Source organism: Mobula hypostoma, chromosome 10 (genome assembly GCF_963921235.1).
Source record: "Mobula hypostoma chromosome 10, sMobHyp1.1, whole genome shotgun sequence".
Taxonomy (NCBI): domain Eukaryota; kingdom Metazoa; phylum Chordata; class Chondrichthyes; order Myliobatiformes; family Myliobatidae; genus Mobula; species Mobula hypostoma.
Genome location: NC_086106.1, coordinates 117,267,665 through 117,282,999, shown reverse-complemented (window position 1 = coordinate 117,282,999; position 15,335 = coordinate 117,267,665). Strand labels below are relative to the sequence as shown.

The window sequence follows — 15,335 nt, the reverse complement described above, 5'->3', positions numbered from 1 at the left end:
CTGCACACTTGCAAGTGCTCCATAACGAGCTCTTGTAAGGAACTTGTGTATGCATTTAATATAGAACCTACAGCACAGTACAGGCCCTTTGGCCCACGATGTTGTGCCGACCTGTTGACCGATTCTAAGATCAATCAAACCCCTCCCTTCCCCCAGAGCCTTCTATTTTTCCATCTAAGTGTCTCTTAAATGCCCCTAATGTATCTGTCTCAGCCACCACCCCTGGCTGCATGTTGCATACACTCACCACTGTCTGTGTAAAAAAAAACTTACCTCTGACGTCCCCCCCATACTTTCCTCCAATCACCCTAAGATTATGCCTCTCCTATTTGCAATTTCCGCACTGGGGAAAAACTTCCTCTGTCCTCTTTACATCTTATACATCTTTATCAAGGGACCTCTCGTCCTCCTTCACTCCAAAGAGAAAACTCCTCGTTCAGCCAGCCTATCCTCATAAGACAGAGTCGGGCAATAGTTCAAACATTCCCTCCTGGTGCTTTGAAATTGGTGGCCGGGAGTAAACAGTGTACACACACAACACAGAACAGTATTGCTTTGGAATCTGACTGAAGGTGTGTGGTCAGCCATCTAAACTGCAGTACGTAGGTAAATCCAGTTTCTGTTCATTGGTGGAAAGACCAGGTCAGAGTAATTACTAGTGGCAAGACTTCACAATCCAGCAAGCCAGCCACAATGATAAAGTGGGAACACAGGTTGACCAAGGTATCACAGTTAGGTGAATGTTCCTACTCCTGCAGCACTGTGTGAATGTGGCTCCCCTTAGAAATGATTAGAACTGGATTTCATTCATCAAATATTGAGCCTGCCCTGCACACTGTCTCCATAAACAGTCTCTCTACCAGACGAGGCACAAGAACAACCCGTTACTGGCTGCAGGCTGCATTGTCCTGATTAAGACTGCAAACACTCAGTGCCAACGTTGCAATGATGAAGTGCCTCAGCGAAGCACTTGGCTGGCACACGGACACATGGAAATGTACATATGGAAAATTGCATCTGCTACCAGAAAGGATCCTTTTACGGGTAACAGTACACCCCAACACCATCCCAGTCATGGTCTCGTTTATATGGGATGTAGAATTGAAAGGAAGCATCTCCTTCCTGAACATAAATTGAAAAAAGGTGATCTGAACTTTGGGGATTGATAAAAGGAGGATAAAAGAAGGCAAAACTATATTTTTTAAAAATATACTTACTTTTTCCGTTCCTTCTCCCTCTTGAGAGTCTGCTGGCTTCCGGACTGCTGGGCTTGTGACTGAAGCAATTCAGCTGCAGTCTTTCGCTGTTTAAAGGCATTAATCTCATCATCTAGGCTCTTCTTCTTATCCTCTAACTTCTTCTTCTCATCCTGATGAAGTTTTTTTAAACGATCAAACTTATCATGCAACTAGAAGAGGAGAGAAGAGAGACATCAGGATACTTGTCAAAAGTAACTAACTGGTAGCCAAAAAAAAACTTGGGACATTCTCAAGCACAATTTCTGATTCTCCCATGTTGCTTGGTTTTAGTGAGGAGGGAAAAAGGTGGCAAAGTTTACCTCTTTCTCTGCTTCCTTCAGTTCGGATTCCTTCTCCTTCACTCTCGTAACAAACATTTGTCTCATCTCCTCCTCCTTCTTCTGCAGCTCTCCGAGAAACTCGTTTCTCTTCGCTTCATACGTTTCCTGCAGACTAGAATAGGGATTAGTCATTCAGAGCTGGAGTCATAGAGCACGAGAGTACAGGAACAGGCCATCCTACCTCGTCCCATCCCTTATTCTGCCTGCACCCAAATCATAGCCTCTCATACCCTTTCCATCCATGCACCTATCCAAATTCCTCTTAAATGCTGAAATCAAACCTACATCCACCACTTCCACTGGCAACTCGTTCCACTCTCTCATCACCCTCCGACTGAAGTTCCACTTCATGTTTCTCTTAAACATTTCACATTTCACCCTTAACCCACCCCAGTCTCATCCAACCTCAACAGAAAAAGCCAGCTTGCCTTTACCCTATCTATGCAACTCATAACTTTATATTGCTCATTATGTTTCGTATGACTTGGGCAATCACGGTCTTTCCGTGACCATGATTGTTCTTGGCAAATTTTTCCACAGAAGTGGTTTGCCATTGCCTTCTTCTGGGCAGTGTCTTTACCAGACAAGTGACCCCAGCCATTATCAACAGTCTTCAGAGACGGTCTGCCTGGCATCAGTGGCCGCATAACCAGGACTTGTGAAGTGCACCAGATGCTCATATGACCGTCTCCATACCACCTGATCCCATAGCTTCACGTGATCCTGAACTGGGAGCTAAGCAGGTGCTACACCTTGCCCAAGGGTGATCTGCAGGCTAGCGGAAGGAAGGAACACCTTACACTTCCTTTGGTAGAGACAGTATCTCTACCCAGCCACGACTTTATAACCTCTATCAAATCTCCCCTCATTCTCCTACGCTCCAGGGAATAAAGTCCTAACCTGTTCAACCTTTCCCTATAACTCAGGTCCTCAAGTTCTGGCAACATCCTTGTAAATGTTGTCTGTACTCTTCCAATCTTACTGACTTGCCAGACAGTGAAGTTTTCAGTAAACAATGAAAATCTTTATGAGGCTACTGCAACCAAAAAGCACATGGAGAGAACTAAATAATTAGAATAACAGATCAAATACATTTGTTCAGTTTCCATCTGAAGCTTAGAAGTCTGAATTTTCCGCTACATCTTGCTAAGCCAGAATAAATCTCCTTTGTCACTAATGAGCCCATGGAGAGAGGAATTTAATGTCAGAACACATTTCCAACATTACATTTATTTCCTTCCTCCACATTATCCAGAGCTTTTGCCAGTCCCTTAAAGACCACACAACTATTCAATCTCTAATAAACTTCAGTTCTAACAGCAACTCTGACATGTGACATTTTGCTGTTTCACTCATCTTAGTCATTGCGAAACCCACCCGGAATTTAAGTAAAATCTTGCTTCCTTTACGACTTTCAACACCTGCAGAAATTTGCCTTTGCACAAGGAGTGAAACACATTGCCTTAAGATTTCCTGCATGTAACGTCGCAATGAAATGCCTGATTCCAACCCCAATACCCCCTGCAGAAACGCAATGGCTCTCAGACCTTTCGAAGGGAAACTCAGAGCAAATTCAGTTAAGTGAGATATAATGTGGAACAGTGACAACAAAAGAGGTGTGGAGAGTTGATGATTAAGCTGATTCAAAGTGAACAGCGGGAATGCTGTTCTTTTAAGGTGATCAATTTGGCCAAATGTAGGACTGTGATTAAATTAGGAACTGTGAAGTTCTACAGCACTTTAAGGATATCAAGATACATTTATAGGAGTTGGTTGAATACAACGGTGCATCACAAAACTAATCTGCAGTTGCTGGAAATCCAAAGCAACACACACAAAATGCTGGCGGAACAGCAGGTCAGGCAGCATCTATGGAAAGGATTAAATAGTTGACGTTTCAGGAAGAGACCCTTGATCAGGACTGGAGAGGGAAGGGGAGAAGTTAGAGCCAGAAACTGGGGGTGAGGGGGGTGGGGAAGACAGGAAGAAGTGCAAGGTGGCAGGTGATAGGTGAAACTGGGAGTGGGAGGGGGAGGATGAAGTAAAGAGCTGGGAAGTTGATTGGTGAAAGGGCTGGAGAAGGGGGAATCTGGTAGGAGAGGACAGAGACCATGGAAGAAAGGGAAGGGGGAGGAGCACCAGGGGGAGGTGATGGGCAGGTAAGGAATAAGGAGTAAGAGGGAAACAGGAACGGGAAATGGTGAAAGTGGGGGTGCAATTACCAGAAGTTCGAGAAATCAGTGTTAATGCCATCAGGTTGAAGGTATCCAGCCGAAGTACAAGGTGTTGCTCCTTCAACCTGAGAGCTGTCTCACTGCACTAGCAGAGGAAGCCAAAGGCTGACATATCGGAATGGGAAGTAGAACTGAAATGGACGGCCACCGGGAAATCTCGCCTTTTGTGGGACTGGTGCACGACGGTGTCCTGTTGGTGTGGACTGCACCTGAGTAACTCATGAACACTGTACCTGAAGGGCTTGTTATCAGGGTCCGTGTCCTTAAATCCCATCTCCTCCAGCTTGCAGCGCCGATACAGCTCATAGTGGCGGGCGTGCGTCTGCTCCCGAAGGTCCTCCATGTTGACGCGAATGAGCATCTCCCGCAGTTTTACAAAGTCACAGTGATTTTCATTCTCCACTGCACCACAGAAGTTTCAGATTTGTTTACAGACAGAAGTGAAAATCAAATTAAATTAAAAACACTCTGCACATTTTCCAATCTTCCCTCTAACTGTTCTGGCATTCTGGTTACCGTCCCCCTGCAACTCTAGTTTAAATCCCATCGTGCAGGGTGGTGAATTTGTGGAATTTGTTGCCACTTGCAGCTGTGGAGGCCCAGTCGTTGGGTGTACTTAAGGCAGAGATTGATAGGTTCTTGACTGGACATGGCATCAAAGGTTACTGGGAGAAGGCCGGGAACTGGGGTTGAGAAGGAGATAGAAAAAAAAGGATCAGCCATGATTGAATGGTGGAGAAGTCTCGATGAGCCAGATGGCCTAATTCTGCTTCCATGTCTTATGGTCTATTAACAAACCTTCCCACTAGGATATTCAGGTACAAACTGTCCCTTTGTACAAGTCTCACCTTCCCTGGAAGAGAAGAGAACCCAATGATCCAAAAATCTTATGCTCTCCCTCCTACACCAACACCTTAGCAATGTATTAAACAGAACCTCCGGCCTGTTTTCCTAACTAATGAATCTCCTATCACCACAGCGTGCCTTTTCTCACTTCCCACTAATCTTTGCTCTATTATATGCCCTCTGTTTGGCTTTTATGTTGGTTTTGACTTCTCGTTAGCCATGGTTGTGTCATCTTCACTTTAGCATACATCTTCCTTTTTGAAATGTACATATCCCATCCCTTCTGACTTGCTTCCAGAAATTCCTGCATTGCTACTCTGCCATCATTCCTCCCAGTGTTCTTTTCCAATCAATTATGGTCAACTCTTCTCTCATCCCACCTTCCCTTCTGAGTCACAGAGGCAGACTCAGTGCCAGAGACCTGACCACTGAGACTTTCCTCTGTTAGGCCAGCCTCCTGACAGATCCAAAGTGATATACCGGTTGTTGAGGGGGATGGCCACAGGGGTACTCTGCACTGATTCCTTAACCCCTTTCCCCTTCCCGACTGTCAGCAAGTTTCCAGTGTCTTGCATCTTGGGTGTAACTACCTCTTTATGTCTTATCTATCACCCCCTCAGCCTCCCGAATGATCCGGAGTCATTCCAGTTCCAGCTCCATCTCCTTAAACGCAGATTGTTAGAAGCTGTAGCTGAATTGAATTTAATTGACTTTATTTCTTACTTCTTGAAGTTGTAGTCGTCAAGGACACTGGAGTTCTCCCTGCCTTCCCACATCCCACAAGAGGAGCATTTCACTGTCCTACCTGGCGTCCCCACTGTCCTAGCTGAGCAGGTATAAAGAGAAGGAAAAAGCTTGAGCTTTTCTTTCCTTTGCTTTCTCTGAGTGAAGCCTGTCTTCGCTGAAGCCTCAAAGAGCTACAAGCCTTAAGATCACCACTCTCCATCCACTCAGACGACGGCCGCCGCGCTTGCCCCGCCTTCCTTTAAGCTGCTCTCGCTAACTGAATCCCAAACGTGATCGGCCGCTGGGCAAAGCTCAAACGACGCATTCCACCGCGTGTTTTGATGTCAGGTGACAAATAAACCTGAAGCAGCTGGAGGGAAAGTACTGACCGGTGCCAGATATTGAAAGGTTGCAATTTGCTCAAATGGCACAGACCAGTGGAGGGACAAGTCTGACTTCTTGCCACGGACACACCTAATGGGGAGCTACCTTCCAGAGCTGTTCCACTAGCAGCTGCCAAATTCCATGGAAATCAGCCACAATCAAAATTCATTTATTCAATGGAAATCATCTCAAGAAGGCAGCATCCACCATTGAGAATCCTCACCACGCGGGACTTGTCCTCCTTGTTTTACCACCACGGGGGAGGAGGTACAGACCAAAGATCCACACTCTGTGTTTACAGAAAAGCCTCCTCCTTCCACAAAAAGATTTTGGAATGGTCCGTGAACCCTACCTCGCTCTTTGTCTTTTGCACTATTTATTTCTGTGACTCTCTTCTCGCTGCCGTCAGGTAGAAGATACAGGTCCCTCAGGACTCACACCACCAGGTCCAAGCACAGTTACCACCCCTCAGCCATCAGGCTCGTGAGCAAAAGGGGATAACGTCACTCCTCCATTGAGATGTTCCCACACCAACAGTCGCACTTCATGCTTTCTCTCTTTATTTATTAGTTTATTTATCTTTGCATTTGCACGGTTTGTTCTCTTCTGTGCTCCTACTCCTTCAGTGATCCTCTTTACAGTTACTGTTCTATAAATTTGCTGACTATGCCTGCAGGAAAAAGAATCTCAGGGTTGTATGTGGAAACATATGCACTCTGATAACAAAATTTACTTTAAAGTTGTACCACCATAAGACGTGGGTGCAGAATTAGGCCATTGGGACCATTAAGGCTGCTCTGCCACACCATCATGGCTGATTTATTACCCCTCTCAATCTCATTCTCTTGCCTTCTCCTCCATAAACTTTAGCAGCCTGACTAATCAAGAACCAATCAGCCTTTGCATTAATCACACCCAATAACTTTGCCTCCACAACTGTCCATGGCAATGAATTCTACAGACTAACCACCCTCTAGCTAAAGAAATTCCTCCTCATCTCTGTTCAAAAGGGACGTCCTCCTATTCAAAGGATGTGCCCTCTGGTTCTAGACTCTCCAGTGTTTGGAAATAACCTCTCCACATCCACTCTATCCAGGCCATTCAATATTGGGTAGGTTTCAATTTTCTAAATTCCAGCGAGTACAGGCCCAGAGCCATCAAATGCTCCTCATGTGATAAAACTGATTATGATCCAAGCATCAGTCCATCGCCTCCCTGCTGATGCCCCCATTTTCACTACACAGTTGTGGATTCCAGCACGCTTCTCAAATTCCACTGTACGCCAAGCCATGACTTCAGAGCAAGTACTCTCCAAGACCTTGCTCCCTCTGGGTGGGCCGAAGGCAAGAAAACTGCAGAACACCACAGAACAGTCCAGCCTTGCGCTCGACAGACCTGCTCCCTCAGCTGCCGTCAGGAGTTGGCTACCAACAGCATGGCCCAGAAATCCCAGGCCTTCAAGCCATCCATCTTGAAAACAACGTCCCATCCGGGCCAGCTAACACAGAGCCACTGAGTAAATACCAATTAAATTAATCTAATGACAATCATCAAGCCATTGAGAACAAAACCAAGAGGGCATAATTTGAAGGTGATTGGAGGAAAGTACGGGGGGCAGGTATAGGGTAGTTGTCTGAGGAAGTTTTTCCCGTGCACACAGCGAGTGGAGGGTGCATGGAACGCATTGCCTGTGGTGGTCGTGGAGGAAGACACATTAGGGAGATTTAATATAGTCACATGGATAAAAGAAGAATAGAGGGCCATGTGGGAGGAAAGGGTTAGATTGATTTTAGGTTAAAAGGTCAGCACAACATCATAGGCCGAAGGTCCTGTTCTGTTCTATGTTCCAAAACCCCCTGTGATTATCCATGGCTCTCACAGGACCTCATCGAATGCTGGCTTTCACCACTTGTAAAAACAACCTGCAGATCTCCTTCATGAATCACTGAGCAGCTGTATAAACAACTTAGTGAAGGCAACTTGATCTGAGTTAGACTACACAAAAACAAGGGCCTCCTATCCTTCTCCCAGGCAAACCCAGCAATACGACCATTTGGGTAGCAGAAGGACGCCATCACAATAAAATATGCTCTTACGGAACCTGTGTGAAATTAGTAAATAAGTACAATTTTTCCACTCGTGTTTGACTTAAGTGGAGATGACAGTGTGCCACACTGCGGACAGAGACAGGACTGCGTGCCGAGCTGTGGACAGACAGAGTGTGTTAGGGAAAGAGAGGAGAAAAAAAAAACAGGACACAGACTGTTTTCTAGGACTGCAAGCCCTCAGTAATGTGGGGGTTGCCTGTACTACAAAATGTACCTGCAGACCATAAGGATCAATGCGGTCATGGTGTGGAAAACTGATTTGCCAGGGTATTTTTCAGTAACAATTTTCGTTGTAAGGAATCGCACTGAACATTCAGAGAAAGTCGGACACAAGATTGCTGCTCACCAGCACAGAATAAAAATCAACTATGAGCCCTGCAGCCAGCTTACCCTGCACGGTGCCCCAGGGGTACTGTCGCGCCTTCATCATCTTGTTCCCAATCTTAACCTCCTCTGTACTTCCAACGACAGCAAAAGGCAGTTGCGCCTGAAATACATCAATATTAGTTCGTAAGAGCGCAGTACTGACAGGGTAACTCGTAAGACTGAATCTGGTTTGAAACTGTACCAGTGGTCAGGAGCTCACTGGACCTTCAAAGACACATCAATTATTTCCCCTCTCCCCCAGCAATTAGTCCCACCCCCATCCTTTGACTATTGCACTGCAACTCTCTCATCAGTCCTCAGTTTAACAGCCGTGATCTCTTCTCACTGCTGCCATTGGGAAGAGGTACAAGGGGCTTGGGCTCCCCACCACCAGGTTCAGGGACAGTTATCACCCTACAACCATCAGGCCCCCGAACCAGTGTGGATAACTTCAAACACCACAACACCACACTGATTCCACAACCTATGAACCCACTTTTCAAGGACTCATGCTCACGGTATTGTTTAATTTATTTATTTTTGCGCAGCCTGTCTTCTTTAGCACATTTTGCATTGATTCAGTTCTATTTCACTGTTCTACTGTGAATGCCTACAAAAAATTGAATCTCAAGGTAGTATATGGTGACATATACAGGTGCACATTCCTTTATCCGTAATTCTGAAATCCAAAAAGCTCTGAAAAGCGAAGATTTTTTCGCCGACAGCTGACGTCACTCAGGTGTGACGTGGCAGCACTGGCAGAGGACACCAGATGTCAGTTGTGGCTCAGCGCTCATACTGGTTACACGTACATTTGCTGTTCGCTGATATTTTGTGTTCACTGTTGACTTTGTGTTTAATTTCACTGTGAAAATGTCAAAAACAGCTGCAGATACCCCTATGGGTAACAATGAGAAAAAGAGAAGGAAGCATCTATCATTATCAATAACGCAGAAAGTGGAGTTATTGCAGAAGCTTGACTGTGGTGTGTCTGTGCAGCATCTTACTGAAGAAAATAGTGTCGGAACTACCGCTGTATATGATTTAAATAAACAGAAAGACAAGTTACTGAAGTTTTATAGTGACAGTAATGTTCTACATTTATTCCAATAAGTCATTTACTATGTGTTTGATTTGGTTCGTTTGAAGCTGTATATTTTTATGTTTTATTGAATGTTTTTGTTGGAAATAAATTTTTTTCTTGTCATTATTCCCTAAACGATACAGTATAACAACTATTTAGATAGCATTTACATTGTATTAGGTATTATAAGTAACCTAGAGATGATTTAAAGTATATGGGAGGATGTGCGTAGGTTTGGTGCACCGCCGGGTCCTAAAGTCCACCGCACGGAGATAGGTTAAATAAGGGACTTAAGCATACGTATTTTTTGGTATCGGGGTCGGGGGGGGGGGTGTCTGAAATCCGAAAAATTCTGAATTCTGAAATGCAACTGGCTCCAAGGATTCGGTTAAGGGATTGTGGACCTGTATGTACCTTAATGATATATTTACTTTGAATTCTCTTTTGGTCTATATCCAAGTTACTGTTCGATCTGCTTCCACCAGCTTTTCAGGGAATGCTTTGCTCAAAAAGAAATCCAATTTTCCCCTTTATTTCTCACTATTTACCTTGCTTTTGTTACAAACGCTTACAGTAGAATTAGTTTCTCCAAATCCACTATCAAAAGGCCCCAAATCAACCTACCCCATAGTCAACTACTCATCTCTCTGCCTGATGCTCCCCCAGACTCTTTAATCCCACTCATCCCACATTCCCCCCTCGGGAAAACCTGTATTACAATCCCAGATTATATTAAAAAGCAACTGCTTCTTGTGTAAAGGTTACAAAATCACTTTGATCCTCAAGTTGGCATCAAAAAAGCTGCAGGGAGAAGGCAGAAGAATGGGGTTGAGAGGGATAATAAATCAGCCATGATGGAACAGGCTGAATGGCCTAATTCTGCTCCTCTGTCTTATGGTAATTTATTTTGTAAAATAATAGATTTTTGAAACAAGGCACACTAATGGGTGGGTGTATGCTAGCTTGTATGTTCCTTTGCCAAGTCTGAAATGGAAATCACCTTTACAATCCGCCCACATTCTTCCGGGAGCAGTCTCTTTTGTTCAGCTCTGTAACTTACTGTCCCCTTCATTCCCCTTAAGGTGATTGGCAAGCCTCATTCTCCAACCACAGCTGCGGTGCGGACAGAGTCCTCACGTAGCACTAACGGGGCCTGATATTTCCAAAGTACAGGAACTGGTTTGACAAACAGTAATTTCCAGTTCAGTGTCGAGTTCACACAGCACATGGGAGAGTACAGCATGGGAACCGGCCCCTCTGCCAAACATCATGTTAAATTAAACCAAATACCTTCTGCCTACACTATTCATATCTCTCCATTCCCCGCATATTCATGCATCTGTCTGAAAATCTCCCAAAGGCCACTATGGCATCTGCTTATACAACTACCCCCGGCAGCCCGTTCCAGACATCTACTACTCTGTGTGGGGGGAGAAAAGATTCCAACTATCTACCGTAACTCTGTTTTTCATAATCTTACAAATTTCTGTAGACTATCAGCCTCTGGCGCTCCACAGAAAACAGTCTAGGTTTGTCCAACTTTTCCTTACAGCTCATATCTTCTAATCTAGGCAGCATCCTGGTAAACGACTTCTGTACCCTTTACAAAGCTTCCTGTAATGGGGTGACCAGAACTGCACACAATACCCCAAGCTGTTTTCGTTCTTTTCGCGCCTTCTGGTGCATCGGGCGACATTTTTGCAGTTTCCATAGCATTTGACCGTTTTTTTTTTATGAGGCCAACTTGCTAACTCGATGCTCAACCCAGCACGGATGGAAAGCATGCAAGGGGCTGGCCGGATTCGAACTTGGGACTACTCGCCTTGAAGTGATGCAAGTACAGCACCGGCCGGCCACAATACCCCAAGTACAGCTTGACAAATATCTTATACAGCTGCAACACACACAAAATACTGGAGGAACTCAGGAGGCCTGGCAACCCTGCTGAGTTCCTCCAGCACGTTATGTGTGTTGCTTGACTTTCCAGCATCTGCAGATTTTCTGTTGTTTGTGATTGGAGTTCTATACAGCTGCACCAGCTCCATCATGGGCACAAACCTCCCCACCATCAAAGAATTCTTCAACAGGCAGTGCCTTAAAAGGATGGCATGCATCATTAAGGCTTCTCACCACTCAGGACATGTCCTCTTCTCACTGGGAGAACGTACAGAAGCCTGAAGACACACATGCAATGTTTAAGGAACGGCTTCTTCCTGTCTGCCATCAAATTTCTGAACGTCCATGAACTCCACCTCAATACTTTGCTCTTCTTGCATCATTTTTACATTTTTCATCGTAACATAATTTTATGTATCGCACCAGACTGCTGCCACAAAACAACAAATTTCTTGACTTATGTCAGTACTCAGCGGCTGATCAGCGAAGGCAAGGCAAGCATGCCTTTACTACCCGATCGACTTGCAACAAGGAGTTACAAGATCCCTCTGCTGTTAAGGGTCCTGCCATTAACTATATACTTTCCCCTTACAGTTAACCTGCCAAAGTACAACATTTTACACTTGTCGCAATTAAAGTCCATCTGCCATTTCGCTACTCATACTTGTAAACTAATCCAAAAGAAAAGGCAAACTCACGTTCATGGTTCCATTGATCTCCGCCACCGTCTCATCGTCTGTGGGGAACTGATAGATCTGAACACCATTGCTGACCAGTTCACTCATTATTTTGATCTTGAATTTCTGGAGCTCAGTTTTGGAGATTGAATCTGCTTTGGCAATGATTGGAATGATGTTGACCTGAAGGATAAGAAAAGGACATTGGCTATGGGCTGAATACAGGACAATGGCGCATGAGAGCTTCTTAGTTGGACCAAAATCCATGCACGAGCAAAATCTTAAGGTCCAAGTTTCTTCAGGAGCAGGAAACAATGGTAGGTTTGTTGCAGTAAGTGACCATCTTACCTGTTGATTGAAAGCCGCTCCCCTGCATTAGCTAGGGATTGGTTCGTTGCCCACTAGTTGCTGCTTAGCTGATGATGTTATGGCACCAGTAGTGTACAAATCCAGCACGCTGAAAGTATGCAATCTCTTTTGCACTTTGGATGGGGCCATAGAAGCAGTTTAAGTGAGAGGTGGCGTGAGTGTGCGAGTGTGCCTGTCTAGTGTCTTGTCCTACTACTTCGTGCACACTTTAGATAAATATTTATAACTGGGTGTAACTTGAAGGATTTACTGAATGTTTAATGTCTGTCTTGACTCCCCAATCGCAGAACCCACAAACTGATTTCACACAAGGTTACAGGAGAAGGTTAGAGGGCAGAAGAGGTGAAGCCCAATGCAAGCTTGAAGAACAGCATTCATCTTTTTACAGAGAATGTCAGAGCCTACAAGTCTCAGTTCAACAATTTAAGATAACCTTCCTTTTTAATATATACACAGAACCAGACTTGTAATTTCTACCCCCACCCCTCTGATTCTGCTGCTAAGTGTTCAAAGTAAAATAAAGATCTTTATCAAAGATTAGCTTTATGCGTCACATGTAAGTTGAAACAGAGGGAAATGAGTTGTTTGCATCAACGACCAGCACAGTCTGAGATGTGGGCTGCCCCCTGCACAAAGTGTCACCATACTTCTGGCCCTAACACAGCATGCCCTCAACTTACTAACTCCAACCCATACGTCTTTGGAACGTAGGAGGGACGGGAGCCCCTGGAGGAAACCTGTGCGGTCATGAGCAGAACATACAAACCCCTGAGAGACAGCAGCGGGAATCGAAGCCTAGCAGTGATTGCTGGCGGTGTAAACTGATTGTGCAAATTGCTACATCACTGTGCCAACCCGACCCCACCCCACTCATCCATATCGTCCATTTCAGATCTACAGCAACAAGTGTTTCAATCTCAGTCCCAGAACTGTTCTTCATCATTCTCCAAACAGATCAGCTCTGATTAACAACTCTTCCCTGTGCTCTTTCAGCAGGCAACAATACATTTCATTCAGTCTTTCTTGGTTTATTCCTTTTCACAGACATTCTCTTTGTTCTCTGGTTCTTGTCTCTTGCTTTCCCTCGTTCTGATGAAAGGTAATCAGCCTGAAACATTAATGCTTTCTCCAGTGACCTGCTGAATGTTTCCAGAAGGAAAACGGTCAGATTTGCATACACAATTCTGAGAGCAGTGGGCAGGCCACACATTTGAGGAATTGCTTCATCTGGCTACAGAGCTGAGAGGTAGGGATGAGTTTTGAGGATGGAAAGTTGGATGTTTAGGACCTTTTTTTAATACCCATTAAGCCCATAAACATTCTGAATTCTCTGTCCTAGAGGGCATAATTCATCCCAGGCAGAGACTGATAGATGGTGATAACGTGTGATGGACTAGAAGGTCTGCCATGAACAACACGAAAGCACAGCAAGGCTGAGGGAACAGTCGGACTGTTCCTGTTCCTTCCGACAGACTGCCAGCTGATTGCTCCAGGTTACAAGAGTGCAGGAGAGGCAAGATACACAACTCCACACAAGGAGAAGGAGAACAACCATATGGACAATCAGCCTCTACGGGTCAAGATCAAGGTTGAATCCAACAGGAAGGACCTTGGCTCGTTGATCATTTAGTCCATTCGGCCCATCACATCTACTCCATCATCCCGTCATGGCAGATTTATTAACCCCCTTCTCCGACTCCATTCTCCTGTCCTCTCCCTATAACCTTTGACATCCTTACCAATCAAGAACCTATCAACCTCCGCTTTAAATGCACCAAATGACTTGGCCTCCACAGCTCTCTGTGGCAACTAATTCCAGAGATTCACCACCCTCTGGCTAAAGAAATTCCTCATCTCTGTTTTAAATGAATGTCCCTCCATTCTGAGGCTGTGTCCTCTGGTCCTAGACTCCCCCACCATAGGAAACATCCTCTCCACATCCACTCTATCAAGGCCTTTCAATATTCAATAGGTTTCAATGAGATTCCCCACTCAATCTAAACTCCAGCAAGTACAGGCCCAGAGCTTTCAAACTCTCCTCATATGTTGACAATTTCATTCCTGAGATCATTCACGTGAACGTCCTCTGGACTCACTCCAATGTCAACATCTTTTCTTAGATAAGAGGCCCAAAACTGCTCACAGTTCCAAGCACAGTCTGACCAATGCCTTACAAAGCCTCAGCATCACCGCTCTGTCCGCCAAAACAGACAGGATCTCCCAGTAGCCACCCACCAACTCTGCTTCCCACTCCCATTCAGGTATGTCCATACATGGCCTCCTCTACTGCCATGATGAGGCTAAACTCAGGTTGGAGGAGCAACACCTCATATACCGTCTAGGTAGTCTCCAGCCCCTTGGTATGAACATAGAATTCTCCAACTTCCGGTAATTCCCTGCCCCTCCCTTCCCCTATCCCTAACCCCCTCCCCCAGCTGCCTACCACCTCCCTCTTGGTTCTGCCTCCTTCTACCACCCATTGTGTTTTCCCCTATTCTTTCTTCAACTTTCCTGCCTATCACCTCCCTGCCTCCCTTCCTCCACCCCTTTATCTTTCCCCTTACTGGCTTTTCACCTGGAACCTACCAGCCTTCTCCTTCCCACCCTCCCCCCACCTTCTTTATAGGGCCTCTGCCCCTTCCCCCTACAGTCCTGACGAAGGGTTCTGGCCCGAAACGTCGACTGATCTTTTCCACGGATGCTGCCCGACCTGCTGAGTTCCTCCAGCGTGTTGTGAGTGTTGCTTTGACCCCAGCATCTGCAGAGTATTTTGTGTTCTTGTTTTTTATATTCTAGTCCTCTCGGACTGAATGCTAAGATTGCACCTGCTGGGAGGGATCTTCTTGTCTCAACGTGCTAGGACAGATCCGGTCGACTGGGCAGATGAGCTCAGTGAGATCCAACCACCAGGAATGCGGTTTTGCAACACTCTGCAGAGAGCGAAAGGCATGAACAAGGCACAGAAGTAGCCATGGCCATCCACTGCAAGCAAGGAAGACCCCAGTTGTGTCGACTACCTATACTACTCGACCTGGACATCCGAGGTTGCGAGAGTGAAACTGCCCC

The 15,335-nt window shown here is 45.4% G+C and overlaps 1 protein-coding gene across 4 annotated transcripts in view; it reads right to left on the bottom strand.

Annotated features, from left to right (window-relative positions):
* The window catches only part of LOC134353138 (septin-6), a 76,936-nt gene that overhangs the window by 5,584 nt on the left and 56,017 nt on the right, over positions 1 to 15,335 (bottom strand). For all 4 annotated transcript variants that reach the window (XM_063061086.1, XM_063061090.1, XM_063061088.1 and 1 more), the window contains exons 5-9: positions 11,922 to 12,083; positions 8,268 to 8,364; positions 4,047 to 4,215; positions 1,559 to 1,691; positions 1,218 to 1,408 (exon numbers count right to left, since the gene is read on the bottom strand). In XM_063061086.1, the coding sequence (XP_062917156.1) occupies positions 1,218 to 1,408; positions 1,559 to 1,691; positions 4,047 to 4,215; positions 8,268 to 8,364; positions 11,922 to 12,083 (752 nt within the window). The remainder of the gene's footprint in view (positions 1 to 1,217; positions 1,409 to 1,558; positions 1,692 to 4,046; positions 4,216 to 8,267; positions 8,365 to 11,921; positions 12,084 to 15,335) is intronic.